Here is an 18,475-nt window from a genome sequence, read left to right as displayed (position 1 = left end):
TATATTCAGAGAGATCACATGGCCTGGAGGTAGGTAGAAACCATTATATTCAGAGAGATCACATGGCCTGGAGGTAGGAAGAAACCATTATATTCAGAGAGATCACATGGCCTGGAGGTAGGTAGAAACCATTATATTCAGAGAGATCACATGGGCTGGAGGTAGGAAGAAACCATTATATTCAGAGAGATCACATGGCCTGGAGGTAGGAAGAAACCATTATATTCAGAGAGATCACATGGCCTGGAGGTGGGAAGAAACCATTATATTCAGAGAGATCACATGGCCTGGAGGTAGGTAGAAACCATTATATTCAGAGAGATCACATGGGCTGGAGGTAGGAAGAAACCATTATATTCAGAGAGATCACATGGCCTGGAGGTAGGAAGAAACCATTATATTCAGAGAGATCACTTGGGCTGGAGGTCGGCAGAAACCATTATATTCAGAGAGATCACATGGCCTGGAGGTAGGTAGAAACCATTATATTCAGAGAGATCACATGGCCTGGAGGTAGGTAGAAACCATTATATTCAGAGAGATCACATGGCCTGGAGGTAGGTAGAAACCATTATATTCAGAGAGATCACATGGCCTGGAGGTAGGTAGAAACCATTATATTCAGAGAGATCACATGGGCTGGAGGTAGGCAGAAACCATTATATTCAGAGAGATCACTTGGCCTGGAGGTAGGTAGAAACCATTATATTCAGAGAGATCACATGGCCTGGAGGTAGGTAGAAACCATTATATTCAGAGAGATCACATGGGCTGGAGGTAGGTAGAAACCATTATATTCAGAGAGATTACTTGGCCTGGAGGTAGGAAGAAACCATTATATTCAGAGAGATCACATGGCCTGGAGGTAGGTAGAAACCATTATATTCAGAGAGATCACATGGGCTGGAGGTAGGTAGAAACCATTATATTCAGAGAGATCACTTGGCCTGGAGGTAGGTAGAAACCATTATATTCAGAGAGATCACTTGGCCTGGAGGTAGGTAGAAACCATTATATTCAGAGAGATCACATGGCCTGGAGGTAGGTAGAAACCATTATATTCAGAGAGATCACTTGGCCTGGAGGTAGGAAGAAACCATTATATTCAGAGAGATCACATGGGCTGGAGGTAGGTAGAAACCATTATATTCAGAGAGATCACTTGGCCTGGAGGTAGGAAGAAACCATTATATTCAGAGAGATCACATGGCCTGGAGGTAGGAAGAAACCATTATATTCAGAGAGATCACATGGCCTGGAGGTAGGAAGAAACCATTATATTCAGAGAGATCACATGGCCTGGAGGTAGGAAGAAACCATTATATTCAGAGAGATCACTTGGCCTGGAGGTAGGAAGAAACCATTATATTCAGAGAGATCACATGGCCTGGAGGTTGGAAGAAACCATTATATTCAGAGAGATCACATGGCCTGGAGGTAGGTAGAAACCATTATATTCAGAGAGATCACATGGGCTGGAGGTAGGAAGAAACCATTATATTCAGAGAGATCACATGGCCTGGAGGTAGGTAGAAACCATTATATTCAGAGAGATCACATGGGCTGGAGGTAGGTAGAAACCATTATATTCAGAGATATCACATGGCCTGGAGGTAGGAAGAAACCATTATATTCAGAGAGATCACATGGGCTGGAGGTAGGAAGAAACCATTATATTCAGAGAGATCACATGGCCTTGAGGTAGGAAGAAACCATTATATTCAGAGAGATCACATGGCCTGGAGGTAGGAAGAAACCATTATATTCAGAGAGATCACATGGGCTGGAGGTAGGAAGAAACCATTATATTCAGAGAGATCACATGGCCTGGAGGTAGGAAGAAACCATTATATTCAGAGAGATCACATGGGCTGGAGGTAGGTAGAAACCATTATATTCAGAGAGATCACATGGCCTGGAGGTAGGCAGAAACCATTATATTCAGAGAGATCACATGGGCTGGAGGTAGGTAGAAACCATTATATTCAGAGAGATCACATGGGCTGGAGATAGGAAGAAACCATTATATTCAGAGAGATCACATGGGCTGGAGGTAGGAAGAAACCATTATATTCAGAGAGATCACATGGGCTGGAGTTAGGAAGAAACCATTATATTCAGAGAGATCACATGGCCTGGAGGTAGGAAGAAACCATTATATTCAGAGAGATCACATGGGCTGGAGGTAGGTAGAAACCATTATATTCAGAGAGATCACATGGCCTGGAGGTAGGCAGAAACCATTATATTCAGAGAGATCACATGGGCTGGAGGTAGGTAGAAACCATTATATTCAGAGAGATCACATGGGCTGGAGATAGGAAGAAACCATTATATTCAGAGAGATCACATGGGCTGGAGGTAGGAAGAAACCATTATATTCAGAGAGATCACATGGGCTGGAGGTAGGAAGAAACCATTATATTCAGAGAGATCACATGGCCTGGAGGTAGGTAGAAACCATTATATTCAGAGAGATCACATGGCCTGGAGGTAGGTAGAAACCATTATATTCAGAGAGATCACATGTCTTGTCTATTTGTAATAAAAACAAAACGCTGCTAATGTATTTGAGAATGACATCAATGTCATGTCACAATCACTAATCTCTCTCTGTCTCTTTCTCTCTCTCTCTCTTTCTCTTTCTGTCTCTCTCTCTCTCTCTCTCTCTCTCTCTCTCTCTCTGTCTCTTTCTCTCTCTCTCTCTCTCTCTCTCTTTCTCTCTATCTCTCTCTCTCTCTCTCTCTCTCTGTCTCTTTCTCTCTCTCTCTCTTTCTCTCTCTCTCTCTCTCTCTCTCTCTCTCTCTGTCTCTCTCTCTCTCTCTGACTCTCTTTCTTTTCCACACTTTCTCTCTTTCCTTTCTCTGTCTCCCCTCTCCCTCCCTCCCCCTCGTTGTCTCGCTCTCTCTCGCACTAGACATGCTTCCTACTGACGGTGAATGTGATTGGCCAGCGTATGGACTTCTATGCTGTGCTGCATGCCTTCGCTCTGATAGCCGTGATGTACAGACGTAGGAGGAAAGCTATAGCTGAGATCTGGCCTAAATACTGTTGTTTCCTGGCCTGTCTGCTAACCTGGCAGTACTTTGTCTGCATCGGGATACCACCTGCAGCCTGTGAAGGTAAGGGTGTGTGCGTGTCTGTATTATTTAGAAAATTCAAGTCGGGCTTCCGCTCACTTCACGGAAACTGTTTGATTTGAAATTCAGTAAGGACCTTCTGTTGGTTACCGGGTGCTGTTGAAAAGTCTGTTGTAGTTCTTCTGGACCTCAGTGCCAGAAGAACTACAAATCAGAAGAAGCAGTGAGAGTGGACAACCTTACTTGGTTTTCTCTGGATTATAGGGACTGTGGAGTTTCTATTTGTGATAATAGCAAAAAGCTGCTTAATTGTATTTGAGATCAATATCTTATTACTTATTGATCATAACCTCTTTGTTGACCAGCTGCAGAGGTGGGTGGGAATCTCTGGCGTTGCCCTCGACCGGTTCAGCTCGTATCTACGTGGCAGACGTTTCTCATGGGCATGGGTGGTTCAGTATCGTCCCCAGAATCTATTCACTATGGTGTCCCTCAGGGGTCAATTCTGGCACCATCCTTTTTTTCCTGTACAGTCGGTGCCAAAAGTTCTGAGAATGACACAAATATTAATTTTCACAAAGTTTGCTGCTTCAGTGTCTTTAGATATTTTTGTCAGATGTTACTACGGAATACTGAAGTATAATTACAAGCATTTCATAAGTGTCAAAGGCTTTTATTGACAATTACATGAAGTTGATGCAAAGAGTCTATATTTGCAGTGTTGACCCTTCTTTATCAAGACCTCTGCAATCCGCACTGGTATGCTGTCTTCTGGGCCACATCCTGACTGATGGCAGCCCATTCTTGCGTAATCAATGTTTGGAGTTTGTCAGAATTTGTGGGTTTTTGTTTGTCCACCCGCCTCTTTAGGATTGACCACAAGTTCTCAATGGGATTAAGGTCTGGGGAGTTTCCTGGCCATGGACCCAAAATATCGATGTTTTGTTCCCCAAGCCACTTAGTTATCCATTTTGCCTTATGTCAAGGTGCTCCATCATGCTGGAAAAGGCATTGTTGGTCACCAAACTGTTCCTGGATGGTTGGGAGAAGTTGCTCTCGGAGGATGTGTTGGTACCATTCTTTATTCATGGCTGTGTTCTTAGGCAAAACTGTGAGTGAGCCCACTCCCTTGGCTGAGAAGCAACCCCACACATGAATGGTCTCAGGATGCTTTACCGTTGGCATGACACAGGACTGATGGTAGCCCTCACCTTGTCTTCTCCGGACAAGCTTTTTTCCGGATGCCACAAACAATCAGAAAGGGGATTCATCAGAGAAAATTACTTTACCCCAGTCCTCAGCAGTCCAATCCCTGTACCTTTTGCAGAATATCAGTCTGTCCCTGATGTTTTTCCTGGAGAGAAGTGGTTTCTTTGCTGCCCTTCTTGACACCAGGCCATCCTCCGAAAGTCTTCGCCTCACTGTGCGTGCAGATGCACTCACACCTGCCTGCTGCCATTCCTGAGCAGCTCTGTACTGGTGGTGCCACGATCCCGCAGCTGAATCAACTTTAGGAGACGGTCCTGGCGCTTGCTGGACTTTCTTGGGCGCCATGACGCCTTCTTCACAACAATTGAACCGCTCTCCTTGAAGTTCTTGATGATCCGATAAATGTTTGATTTAGGTGTAATCTTACTGGCAGCAATATCCTTGCCTGTGAAGCCCTTTTTGTGCAAATTAATGATGATGGCACGTGTTTCCTTGCAGGTACCATGGTTGACAGAGGAAGAACAATGATTCCAAGCACCACCCTCCTTTTGAAGCTTCCGGTCTGTTATTCGAACTCAATCAGCATGACAGAGTGATCTCCAGCCTTGTCCTCGTCAACACTCACACTTGTGTTAACGAGAGAATCCCTGACATGATGTCAGCTGGTCCTTTTGTGGCAGGGCTGAAATGCATTGGAAATGTTTTTAAAGGATTCAGTTCATTTGCATGGCAAAGAGGGACTTTGCAATTAATTTCAATTAATCTGATCACTCTTAATAACCTTCTGGAGTATATGCAAATTGCCATCATACAAACTGAGGCAGCAGACTTTGTGAAAATTAATATTTGTGTTATTCTCAAAATGTTTGACCATAATCTGTAATCATAACATTCAGTTTCACTGCTATGCGGAAGTACCCTTCCCCATTAACCAAGCTAGCGTAGCTACCCTTCACCAGTGACCAAGCTAGCGTAGCTACCCTTCACCAGTGACCAAGCTAGTATAGCTACCCTTCACCAGTGACCAAGCTAGCATAGCTACCCTTCACTAGTGTCTTGCTGACATCAAATGTTAGATGCCTGACAGTTTTCTCCAGCTCAATGATAAGAAACCCGAGGTTGTTGTATTTGGTCCCCACCTTGAAGGGAGTCAGATTGTAGTTAACCTTAGAACCTTTCCCACCAATGTAAAGTCCAGAAACCTTGGCGTCTTCTTTGACCCCGACCTAAACCTGGAGCTGCATGGAAAGAAGGTTGTCCAGTCCTGCTTTTATCATCCAAGAAATACAGCTAAAGTCAAGTGTTTTATTCCAGTCACTGATCTGGAGAAAGTTATACAGGCTTTTATTTCCTCACGCCTAGAGGACTGTAACTCTTTGTATCGTCGTCTGAGTCAGAAATCACTCCATCTCCTACAGTCAGTTCAAAACGCTGCAGCTCGGCTTTTAACAGGAACCAGGAAATATAAACATACCACACATATTCTATCTTCTCTACACTGACTTCTAGTCACTTTTAGGTACATTTTAAAATGTTATGAATCACGTTTAAGGCTTGATTCTGCCATATCCTATATCTCAGATCTTTTATCTCTACTACGAGCCAGGATGCTCTGGATCCTCTGGCAGGGTACTGTTGTCCGTTCCAAAGTCAAGGTTGAAAACTAAAGGAGACTGGGAATTTGTCATTAGGGTCCTAGACTGTGGAATGGTCTGCCAGAGTACAATCAGATTCAGTGCCTACTGAAGACACACTTTAATAAAGAGGCGTTTAATGTATGATAAAAATATATATATTCTCCTTCCAGCTGTCTTTGTTTCTTGGTTAGTACTTGTTTTATTATTACATTTTTTATTTTACCTTTATTTAACCAGGCAAGTCAGTTAAGAACAAATTCTTATTTTCAATGACGGCCTAGGAACAGTGGGTTAACTGCCTGTTCAGGGGCAGGACGACAGATTTGTACCTTGTCAGCACGGGGGTTTGAACTTGCAAACTTCTGGTTACTAGTCCAACACTCTAACCACTAGGCTTGTATATAGAAATAGTTCATCTTCTTCTTCTTATAATTGGTATAATTATTATGTGTATGTCTTATGCTTTATCCAGTTTACATGTATTATGTGCTTGTTTAAATTGAGCTTCATTATGAAATGTATGGGATTTTCTGTGTTGATGATTAGGCCATTGATATTGTTGTTGTTGCTCTCTATCCCTTCAGACTACCCATGGAGGTTCCCTAACTCTGCAATGGACTCCAATGTCATCAAGTGGCTTTATTTACCTGACTTCCACACCAACCCCAACCCAATCTTTCTCGTCTGTATGTATCATATTGCTCTGTCGGTGTGTAAGGGATCGGTATGGACAGGGTTGGATAGAATGGGATAGGATTGACAGGGTTGGATAGAATGGGATCGGTATGGACAGGGTTGGATAGAATGGGATAGGATTGACAGGGTTGGATAGAATGGGACCGGTATAGACAGGGTTGGATAGAATGGGATAGAATGGACAGGGTTGGATATAATGGGATTGGTATTGACAGGGTTGGATAGAATGGGATAGAATGGGATTGGTATTGACAAGGTTGGATAGAATGGACAGGGTTGGATAGAATGGACAGGGTTGGATAGAATGGACAGGGTTGGATAGAATGGGACCGGTATGGACAGGGTTGGATAGAATGGAATAGAATGGACAGGGTTGGATAGAATGGGATCGGTATGGACATGGTTGGATAGAATGGGATCGTGATGGACAGGGTTGGATAGAATGGGATTGGTATGGACAGGGTTGGATAGAATGTGATCGGTATGGACATGGTTGGATAGAATGGGATAGAATGGACATGGTTGGATAGAATGGACAGGGTTGGATAGAATGGGATAGAATGGACAGGGTTGGATAGAATGGGATTGGTATTGACAGGGTTGGATAGAATGGGATAGAATGGACAGGGTTGGATATAATGGGATAGAATGGACGGGGTTGGATATAATTGGATAGAATGAGATCGGTATGGACAGGGTTGGATAGAATGGACAGGGTTGGATAGAATGGGATAGAATGGACAGGGTTGGATATAATGGGATAGAATGGACGGGGTTGGATATAATTGGATAGAATGGACAGGGTTGGATAGAATGGGATCGGTATGGACAGGGTTGGATAGAATGGACAGGGTTGGATAGAATGGGATAGAATGGACAGGGTTGGATATAATTGGATAGAATGGACAGGGTTGGATAGAATGGGATCGATATGGACAGGGTTGGATAGAATGGACAGGGTTGGATAGAATGGGATAGAATGGACAGGGTTGGATAGAATGGGATAGAATGGACGGGGTTGGATAGAATGGGTTATATTTTCTCAGTCTCAATCTACATTTTGGTTAGCTATTAAATTGCTATGAAGCTAATATAAATCCTCCCCTTGCCACTCCCCCCTCTCCTCTCCTCTCCTCTCCTCTCCTCTCCTCTCCTCTCCTCTCCTCTCCTCTCCTCTCCTCTCCTCTCCTCTCCTCTCCTCTCCTCTCCTCTCCTCTCCTCTCCTCTCCGCTCCTCTCCTCTCCTCTCCTCTCCTCTCCTCTCCTCTCCTCTCCTCTTCTCTTCTCTTCTCTTCTCTTCTCTTCTCTTCTCTTCTCTTCTCTTCTCTTCTCTTCTCCTCTCCTTTCCTCTCCTCTATAGATGACTTCATGCTCCTCCTCTGCGCCTCACTCCAGAAGAGTATATTTGAAGAGGAAAACAAGGCAGCTGTCCGTCTCATGGCCGGAGATAACGTGGAGATCTCTAGAGACCTAGACACAGCCTCTTTCAGCGTCCACAACCCTGTCCCCGACTTTATACATTCCAGGTAGTGACTATACCATTATACCATGGAGATTGATGCACATGAGCATGTATGTTACTGTACGTTACAGAGGTGCAGCCCAGTGAAGTACCAGCCAGAGGCTCTCACCTTGATTGCGCTAGGCAGCAAGCGAGGAAGGCAGATCTGATGGGAGAACAGGGAGAGACAGGACAAGAGGATAGCCATTGATTGTGTCCTGTTCTACCATTACAGTGTTTTGATACTCAGAGTGGAGAGCTGTTTCATTATGGCACTCTGTGTCCATCAACAGCAGTAGTGAAGGACAGAGCACTAGCACACTACCTTCCATCCCAAACCGTGCTCTGGGCTGCGTCCCAAACCATGCTCTGGGCTGCATCCCAAACCATGCTCTAGTCTGCATCCCAAACCATGCTCTAGCCTGCATCCCAAACCATGCTCTAGTCTGCATCCCAAACCATGCTCTAGTCTGCATCCCAAACCATGCTCTAGCCTGCATCCCAAACCATGCTCTAGTCTGCATCCCAAACCATGCTCTAGCCTGCATCCCAAACCATGCTCTAGTCTGCATCCCAAACCATGCTCTGGTCTGCATCCCAAACCATGCTCTGGTCTGCATCCCAAACCATGCTCAAATGTCATATTATGTCTATATACAGTGTCGTAACGATGTGCAAATGGTTAAAGTACAAGAGGGAAAATAAATAAGCATAAATATGGGTTTACAATGGTGTTTGTTCTTCACTGGTTGCCCTTTTCTTGTGGCAACAGGTCATCAATCTTGCTGCTGTGATGTCACACTGTGGTATTTCACCCAGTAGACATGGGAGTTTACCCTGGATAGCCACGGTCACAGTTCAACACTAATTTAAAAATGAAGCATGTGTGTTTAGTGAGCCCGCCAGATCGGAGGCAGTAGAGATGACCAGGGATGTTCTCTTGATAAGTGTGTGAATTGGACCATGTTCTGTCCTGCTAAGCATTCAAAATGTACTTTTTTTGGGTGTCAGGGAAAATGTATGGAGTAAAAAGTACATTATTTTCTTTAGGAATGTAGTGGAGTAAAAGTAAAAATTGTAAAAAAATATAAATAGTAAAGTACAGATACCCCCAAAAAACAAGTTAAGGAGTCATTTCAAGTATTTTTACTGAAGTATTTTACACTACTGGTCCTTCATTCCAAATATTGGGGAAGAGGCTGAGGATGATGTCAAAGAGTTTAAGCATAGCCAATTGGAAATTGTTGTCTGTATATGTGATCATTTAATTGTGGGTACCATCAACACCACAGGCCTTTTTGGGTTGGAGGGGTTTGTATTTTGTCCTGTAGCTCATTCAAGGTAATTGGAGATTCCAGTGGGCTCTGGTCGTCTTTAGTAGTTGATTCTAAGATTTGTAGTTGATCATGTTTTTGCTGTTTGTTCTTTGTTATAGAGCCAAAAAGACTGGAGACGTGGTTTACCATACATCTCCATTTTGGATAGATAACTCTTTGTGTTGTTGTTTTAGTGTTTTCCAGTTTTCCCAGAAGTGGTTAGAGTCTATGGATTCTTCAGTTACATTGAGCTGATTTCTGAACCAGAAGTGGTTAGAGTCTATGGATTCTTCAATTACATTGAGCTGATTTCTGACGTGCTGTTCCTTCTTTTTCCGTAGTGTATTTCTGTATTGTTTTAGTGATTCACCATAGTGAAGGCGTAGGCTCAGGTTTTCTGGGTCTCTATGTTTTTGGTTGGACAGGTTTCTCAATTTCTTTCTAGATTTTTGCAGTTTACACCTTCACTATTACAGTGGAACGTTTTACCCAGGAAATTGTCTAAAAGGGATTCAATTTGTTGTTGCCTAATTGTTTTTTGCTAGATTTCCACACTGATTTCCTTCCATCTATGAATTTCTTAATATTATTCAGTTCCTTTGGCTTTGATGCCTCATGGTTGAATATTGTTCTGTTCAAGTAGGCTTTGTGTTCCATAAAGTGTCCAATGTTGTTGGTTGTGTGGTTTGGCCTCAGACCAATAAGTGTGAGCAGAGCCTGCTGAGTATCTGGTATCTGGTGCAGACCCAATTGGCTTGGGCTAGTGTAAGGGTTGGGGGTTGGGTCTGTTTGCCTACTCACTGCCTGGGCGTATGTGTGACTTTCATGTTGAGGCCCTCTTTGCGGGAGTGGGGGGCATGGGATCAGCAGGAGGGGCATAGGTCTGATCTGAGGGGGCCTAAATGGGGAATGGGCGTGGTTGGTTTGGGGGGGGTATTGATTGTTTGGGGTTATGGTGTGGATGTGGCTGGTGGTGTTGGATGTAGGTCCTCTCGGAATGGGTCGTCTATGTGTAGGGGATATGTTTGAGGGCGATGTCCTTTAGGGTCCTGGCGAAGGTGGGCACTGCTGCCTTGTAGAGGTGGACATTCTGTGTTTGGGGAAAAGTGTATTTTCTTGTATATATTTCCCATTTGAGTCAATAAAGAGAACAATCTGTGGCTTGTGATGTCCTCAGTGGGTGTGGGAGGGGGGGTTGTCAGGAGGGCTCTCTCTCTCTCTCTGTCTCTCTCGCTCTGTCTCTCCGTCTCTCTGTCTCTCCCTCTCTCTCACTCACTCTCTCTCTCTCTCTCTCTCTCTCTCTCTCTCTCTCTCTCTCTCTCTGTCTCTCTCTCTCTGTCTCTCTGTCTCTCTCTCTCTCCCTCTCTCTCCCTCTGTCTCTCTCTGTCTCTCTCTCTCTCTCTCTCTCTCTCTCTCTCTCTCTCTGTCTCTGTCTCTCTCTCTCTGTCTCTCTCTCTGTCTCTCTCTCTCTCTCTCTCTCTCACTCTCTCTCTCTCTCTCTCTCTCTCTCTCTCTCTCTCTCTCTCTCTCTCTCTGTCTCTCTCTCTCTGTCTCTCTGTCTCTCTCTCTCTCCCTCTCTCTCCCTCTGTCTCTCTCTGTCTCTCTCTCTCTCTCTCTCTCTCTCTCTCTGTCTCTGTCTCTCTGTCTCTCTCTCTGTCTCTCTCTCTCTCTCTAATTCTCTCTCTCTCTCTCTCTCTCTCTCCCTATCTCTCTCTCTTTGTCTCCCTCCCTCCCTCTCTCTCTTTCTCTCTCTCATACAGTAGATACCTGTAGTGACAGACATGGATCGGGTTTCAAGTCAACCCCATATATTATATTATCCACTGTAGGCTCCAAGTATTGATCGATCATCAGACGTTTACTGTAAGCCTGACCATTATTGATCTAGTTAAGATGATGTGATTGATGGAGGTATGACAGATTATATTACAGAACATGATGCTTTTTCTTATTGTAGCTCAATGGCTTAATGATGTATCTGTTATGATGACAGACAGCAGGGTGTTTTCTCATTGAGGTAAAGTGGTCAGACTAACTGGGTTTGAACCCGCACTACAAGACTGTGTTAGCCCCCTGAGCTAAAGCCTTGGACACATTGGACACATTGTTGCTTTTTTCCCTTCTCATTTTCTATTTGAGTCATTTAGCAGACTCTCTTTTCCAGAGCCACTACAGTAGTGAGTCATTTAGCAGACTCTCTGATCCAGAGCCACTACAGTAGTGAGTCATTTAGCAGACTCTCTTTTCCAGAGCCACTACAGTAGTGAGTCATTTAGCAGACTCTCTTTTCCAGAGCCACTACAGTAGTGAGTCATTTAGCAGACTCTCTTATCCAGAGCCACTACAGTAGTGAGTCATTTAGCAGACTCTCTTATCCAGATCCACTACAGTAGTGAGTCATTTAACAGACTCTCTTATCCAGAGCCACTACAGTAGTGAGTCATTTAGCAGACTCTCTGATCCAGAGCCACTTACAGCAGCGATTAGGGTTAAGTGCCTCTGTACGTGGGCACACGGTCTGATTATTCACCTAGTCGGCTCTGGGATGAACCGCTAGGCTACCTGGGATTAACTGTTAGTCTACCTGGGATTAACTGTTAGTCTACCTGGGATTAACTGTTAGTCTACCTGGGATTAACTGTTAGTCTACCTGGGATGAACCTCTAGGGTACCTGGGATTAACTGTTAGTCTACCTGGGATGAACCGCTAGGCTACCTGGGATGAACCGCTAGGCTACCTGGGATTAACTGTTAGTCTACCTGGGATTAACCGCTAGGCTACCTGGGATTAACCGCTAGTCTACCCGGGATTAACCGCTAGTCTACCTGGGATTAACTGTTAGTCTACCTGAGATTAACCGCAAGGCTACCTGGGATTAACCGTTAGTCTACCTGGGATGAACCGCTAGGCTACCTGGGATGAACCGCTAGGCTACCTGGGATTAACTGTTAGTCTACCTGGGATTAACTGTTAGTCTACCTGGGATTAACTGCTAGTCTACCTGGGATGAACCGCTAGGCTACCTGGGATTAACTGTTAGTCTACCTGGGATGAACCGCAATGCTACCTGGGATGAACCGCAATGCTACCTAGGATGAACCGCTGGCTACCTGGGATTAACCGCTAGGCTACCTTGGATTAACCGCTAGTCTACCCGGGATTAACCGCTAATCTACCTGGGATTAACTGTTAGTCTACCTGAGATTAACCGCAAGGCTACCTGGGATTAACCGTTAGTCTACCTGGGATGAACAGCAATGCTACCTGGGATGAACCGCAATGCTACCTGGGATGAACCGCAATGCTACCTGAGATGAACCGCAATGCTACCTGGAATGAACTGCAATGCTACCTGGGATGAACCGCTAGGCTACCTGGGATGAACTGCAATGCTACCTGGGATGAACCGCTAGTCTACCTGGGATTAACCGTTAGTCTACCTGGAATTAACCGCTAGTCTACCTGGGATTAACTGCTAGGCTACCTGGGATTAACCGCTAGTCTACCTGGGATTAACTGCTAGGCTACCTGGGATTAACCGTTAGTCTACCTGGGATTAACTGCTAGGCTACCTGAGATTAACCGCTAGTCTACCTGGGATGAACCGCAATGCTACCAGGGATGAACCGCAATGCTACCTGGGATGAACCACTAGTCTACCTGGGATTAACCGCTAGGCTACCTGGGATTAACTGTTAGTCTACCTGGAATTAACCGCTAGTCTACCTGGGATAAACTGCTAGGCTACCTGGGATGAACCGTTAGTCTACCTGGGATGAACCGCAATGCTACCTGGGATGAACCACTAGTCTACCTGGGATTAACCTCTAGGCTACCTGGGATTAACCGCTAGGCTACCTGGGATGAACCGCTAGGCTACCTGGGATTAACTGTTAGTCTACCTGATATTAACCGCAAGGCTACCTGGGATTAACCGTTAGTCTACCTGGGATGAACTGCTAGGCTACCTGGGATGAACCGTTAGTCTACCTGGGTTGAACCGCAATGCTACCTGGGATGAACCGCTAGTCTACCTGGGATTAACTACTGGATTAACCGCTTGTCTACCTGCATGTTCTCTTCTTTCCTCTCCTTCTCTTCTCTCCTCCTCCAGGTTCTACCTGGGATTAACCACTAGTCTACCTGGGATTAACCACTAGTCTACCTGGGATTAACCGCTTGTCTACCTGGGATTAACTACTAGTCTACCTGGGATTAACCGCTAGTCTACCTGGGATTAACCTCTAGTCTACCTGGGATTAACCGCTAGTCTACCTGGGATTAACTACTAGTCTACCTGGGATTAACCGCTAGTCTACCTGGGATTAACCTCTAGTCTACCTGGGATTAACCGCTAGTCTACCTGGGATTAACCGCTAGTCTACCTGGGATTAACCACTAGTCTACCTGGGATTAACCACTAGTCTACCTGGGATTAACCGCTAGTCTACCTGGGATTAACCTCTAGTCTACCTGGGATTAACCGCTAGTCTACCTGGGATTAACCGCTAGTCTACCTGGGATTAACCACTAGTCTACCTGGGATTAACTACTAGTCTACCTGTGATTAACCGCTTGTCTACCTGCATGTTCTCTTCTTTCCTCTCCTTCTCTTCTCTCCTCCTCCAGGTCCTACCTGGACATGCTGAAGGTCATCACGTTTAGCTACCTGTTCTGGTTCGTCCTCACCATCATCTTCATCACCGGCACCACCCGTATCAGTATCTTCTGTTTGGGCTATATAGTGGGATGTTTCTACTTCCTGCTGTTCAGTGGGGAGCTGCTGCTCAAACCAATCAAAAAGATTCTCCACTACTGGGACCTTCTGATCGCCTATAACGTGTTTGTGATCACCATGAAGAACATCCTGTCTGTGAGTAGGACACACACACACACACACACACACACACACACACACACACACACACACACACACACACACACACACACACACACACAGTAGGACATACGATTCCACTTCAAACGACTCGTAAAGGCTTCATAGAGCATTCGTAAAGGCTTCATAAGCACTACATAGATGCTTCACAAATCATAAGAACTGTCATACTACTGAGATGGTGATATGAAAAGTACCTTCCGTCCGGTAGTTTGACATAATGTGGCACAGAGCCTTTCTCCTTCCATTTATCTGAAGTAGTGCACTTTAAAGGGAACAGGAGGATGAGAGATAAGGCATCTGACATCTTTGTCTCCGTGTTCAGATCCTGGCCTGTGGTTACATCAATGTCCTGGTGGTCAATAACTGCTGGCTGATCCAGCTCCTCAGTCTGGCCTGCACCATCAAGGAGTATAAGGTCGTCACCAACAGAGACTTCACACGTACGTCTCTTACTTTCATGAAGCAATGAAACCATGTTTTATGAACGTGATGAAATTATGTTACTAAAGGTGCTCCATCTTCTCCATCCATCTGCTCCATCCCATCTTCTCCATCTATCTCCTCTCAATCTGTCTTCTCCATCCATCTTCTCCACCTGTCCTCTCCACCTGTCTTCTCCATCCGTCTTCCCCATATGTCTTCTCCACCTGTCTTCTCCATCCGTCTTCCCCATCTGTCTGCTCCATCTGTCTTCTCCATCTGCTCAATCTGTCTGCTCCATCTGTCTTCTACACCCATCTTCTCCATCTGTCTTCTCCATCTGCTCCATCTGTCTTCTCCATCTGTGTTCTCCATCCGTCTTCTCCATATGTCTTCTCCATCTGTCTTCTCCATCTATCTTCTCCATCTGCTCCATCCCATCTTCTCCATCTATCTCCTCTCAATCTGTCTTCTCCATCCATCTTCTCCACCTGTCTTCTCCACCTGTCTTCTCCATCCGTCTTCCCCATCTGTCTTCTCCACCTGTCTTCTCCATCCGTCTTCCCCATCTGTCTTCTCCATCCGTCTTCCCCATCTGTCTGCTCCACCTGTCCTCTCCATCTGCTCCATCTGTCTGCTCTAACTGTCTTCTACACCCATCTTCTCCATATGTCTTCTCCATCTGCTCCACCTGTCTTCTCCATCTGTCTGCTCCATCCGTCCTCTCCATCTGTCTTCTCCATCTGTCTGCTCCATCTGTCTTCTCCATCTGTCTTCTCACCTGCTCCATCTGGCTGCTCCATCCATCTTCTCCATCTGCTCCATCTGTCTGCTTTGTCTGTCTTCTCAATCAACCTTCTCCATCTGTCTTCTCCATCTGTCCTCTCCATCCATCTTCTCCATCCATCTACTCCATCCGTCTTCTCCATCTGTCCTCTCAATCTGTCTTCTCCATCCATCTTCTCCACCTGTCTTCTCCATACTTCTTCTCCATCTGTCTTCTCCATCTGCTCCATCTGTCTGCTCCATCTGTCTTCTCCATCTGCTCCGTCCATCCTCTCCATCTATCTTCTCCATTTGCTCCATCTGTTTTCTCTATCTGTCTTCTCCATCGTCCTCTCCATCTGCTCCATCTGTCTGCTCCATGTCTTCTCCATCTGTCTTCTACATTTGCTCCATCTATCTTCTCCATATGTCTTCTACATTCATATTTTCCATCTGTCTACTCCATCTGCTCCCCTTGTCTGCTCCATCTGTCTTCTCCACCTGGCTTCTCCATCTGTCTTCTCCATCTGCTCAATCTGTCTGCTCCATCTGTCTTCTACACCCATCTTCTCCATCTGTCTTCTCCATCTGCTCCATCTGTCTTCTCCATCTGTGTTCTCCATCCGTCTTCTCCATATGTCTTCTCCATCTGTCTTCTCCATCTATCTTCTCCATCTGCTCCATCCCATCTTCTCCATCTATCTCCTCTCAATCTGTCTTCTCCATCCATCTTCTCCACCTGTCTTCTCCACCTGTCTTCTCCATCCGTCTTCCCCATCTGTCTTCTCCACCTGTCTTCTCCATCCGTCTTCCCCATCTGTCTTCTCCATCCGTCTTCCCCATCTGTCTGCTCCATCTGTCTTCTCCATCTGCTCCATCTGTCTGCTCCATCTGTCTTCTACACCCATCTTCTCCATCTGTCTTCTCCATCTGCTCCACCTGTCTTCTCCATCTGTCTGCTCCATCCGTCCTCTCCATATGTCTTCTCCATCTGTCTGCTCCATCTGTCTTCTCCATCTGTCTTCTCACCTGCTCCATCTGGCTGCTTAATCCATCTTCTCCATCTGTCTGCTTTGTCTGTCTTCTCCATCAACCTTCTCCATCTTTCTTCTCCATCTGTCCTCTCCATCCATCTTCTCCATCCATCTACTCCATCCGTCTTCTCCATCTGTCCTCTCAATCTGTCTTCTCCATCCATCTTCTCCACCTGTCTTCTCCATACTTCTTCTCCATCTGTCTTCTCCATCTGCTCCATCTGTCTGCTCCATCTGTCTTCTCCATCTGCTCCGTCCATCCTCTCCATCTATCTTCTCCATTTGCTCCATCTGTTTTCTCCATCTGTCTTCTCCATCGTCCTCTCCATCTGCTCCATCTGTCTGCTCCATGTCTTCTCCATCTGTCTTCTACATTTGCTCCATCTATCTTCTCCATATGTCTTCTACATTCATATTTTCCATCTGTCTACTCCATCTGCTCCCCTTGTCTGCTCCATCTGTCTTCTCCACCTGGCTTCTCCATCTGTCTTCTCCATCTGTCTGCTCCATCTGTCTGTTCCATCTGACTTCCCCTACCATATTGTCCATCTGTCCTCTCAATCTGTCCTCTCAATCTGTCTTCTCCATCCATATTCTCCAACCGTCTTCTCCATCTGTATGCTCTATCTGTCTTCTCCATCTGCTCTATCTGTCTGCTCCACCTGTTTTATCCATCTGTCTTCTCCATCTGTCTGCTCCATCTGTCTGTTCCATCTGACTTCCCCTACCATATTGTCCATCTGTCCTCTCAATCTGTCCTCTCAATCTGTCTTCTCCATCCATATTCTCCAACCGTCTTCTCCATCTGTATGCTCTATCTGTCTTCTCCATCTGCTCTATCTGTCTGCTCCACCTGTTTTATCCATCTGCCTTATCCATCGGTATGCTCTATCTGTCTGCTCCATCTGCTCTATCTGTCTGCTCCACCTGTTTTATCCATCTGCTCCATCTGTTTTCTCCATCTGCTCTATCTGTCTGCTCCACCTGTTTCATCCATCTGCTCTATCTGTCTTCTACATCCATCTTCTCCATATGCCTTCTCCATCTGCTCCACCTGTCTGCTCCACCTGTTTTCTCCATCTGCTCCACCTGTCTTCTACATCCATCTTCTCCATATGTCTTCTCCATCTGTCTTCTCCATCTGCTCCATCTGTCTTCTCTATCTGTCTTCTCCATCCACTCCATCTGCTCCATCTGTCTTCTCAATCTGCTCTATCTATCTGCTCCATCTGTCTTCTCATCTACTCCAACTGTCTGCTCCATCCATCTGCTCCATCTATCGTCTCCATCTGTCTGCTCTGTCTGTCCTCTTCATCAACCTTCTCCACCTGTCCTCTCCATCTGCTTCATCTGTCTGCTCCATCCATCTTCTCCATCCGTCTTCTCCATCTGTCCTCTCAATCTGTCTTCTGCATCCATCTTCTCCATCTGTCTTCTCCATCCGTCTTCTCTGTCTGAACCCTCTGCCTGCTCCATCTGTCTGCTCTATCTGTCTGCCCCATCTGTCTTTACCATCTGCTCCATCTGTCTGTTCCATCCATCTTCTCCATCCATCTTCTCCACCTGTCTTCTCCATCCGTCTTCTCCATCTGAACCCTCTGCCTGCTCCATTTGTCTGCTCCATCTGTCTTTTCCATCTGCCCCACTTGTCTGCTCCATCTGTCTGCTCCAACTCTATTATCCATCTGCTCTGTCTGTCTTCTCCATCCGTCTGCTCCATCTGTCTTCTCCATCCATCTGCTCCACCTGTCTGCTCCATCTGTCTTCTCCATCTGCTCCATCTGTCTTCTACATCCATCTGCTCCATCTGTCTTCTCCATCTGCTCCATCCATCTGCTCCATCTGTCTTCTCCATCCATCTGATCCATCTGTCTTCTCCACCCATCTTCTCCATCTGTCTTCTCCATCCATCTGCTC

The 18,475-nt window shown here is 45.6% G+C and overlaps 1 protein-coding gene across 1 annotated transcript in view; it reads left to right on the top strand.

Moving 5' to 3' along the window:
• Positions 1-18,475, top strand: part of LOC110508253 (piezo-type mechanosensitive ion channel component 2) — a 149,101-nt gene that overhangs the window by 52,383 nt on the left and 78,243 nt on the right. Inside the window, exons 14-18 of the mRNA XM_036966347.1 lie at positions 2,918-3,122; positions 6,511-6,612; positions 7,982-8,147; positions 14,069-14,312; positions 14,662-14,779. Coding sequence (XP_036822242.1) covers positions 2,918-3,122; positions 6,511-6,612; positions 7,982-8,147; positions 14,069-14,312; positions 14,662-14,779 — 835 coding nt within the window. The remainder of the gene's footprint in view (positions 1-2,917; positions 3,123-6,510; positions 6,613-7,981; positions 8,148-14,068; positions 14,313-14,661; positions 14,780-18,475) is intronic.

This window comes from Oncorhynchus mykiss, chromosome 28, assembly GCF_013265735.2.
Source record: "Oncorhynchus mykiss isolate Arlee chromosome 28, USDA_OmykA_1.1, whole genome shotgun sequence".
NCBI classification, from domain to species: Eukaryota; Metazoa; Chordata; class Actinopteri; order Salmoniformes; family Salmonidae; genus Oncorhynchus; species Oncorhynchus mykiss.
The sequence above is the reverse complement of the archived record's forward strand: the minus strand, read 5'-3'. Positions and strand labels throughout refer to the sequence as shown.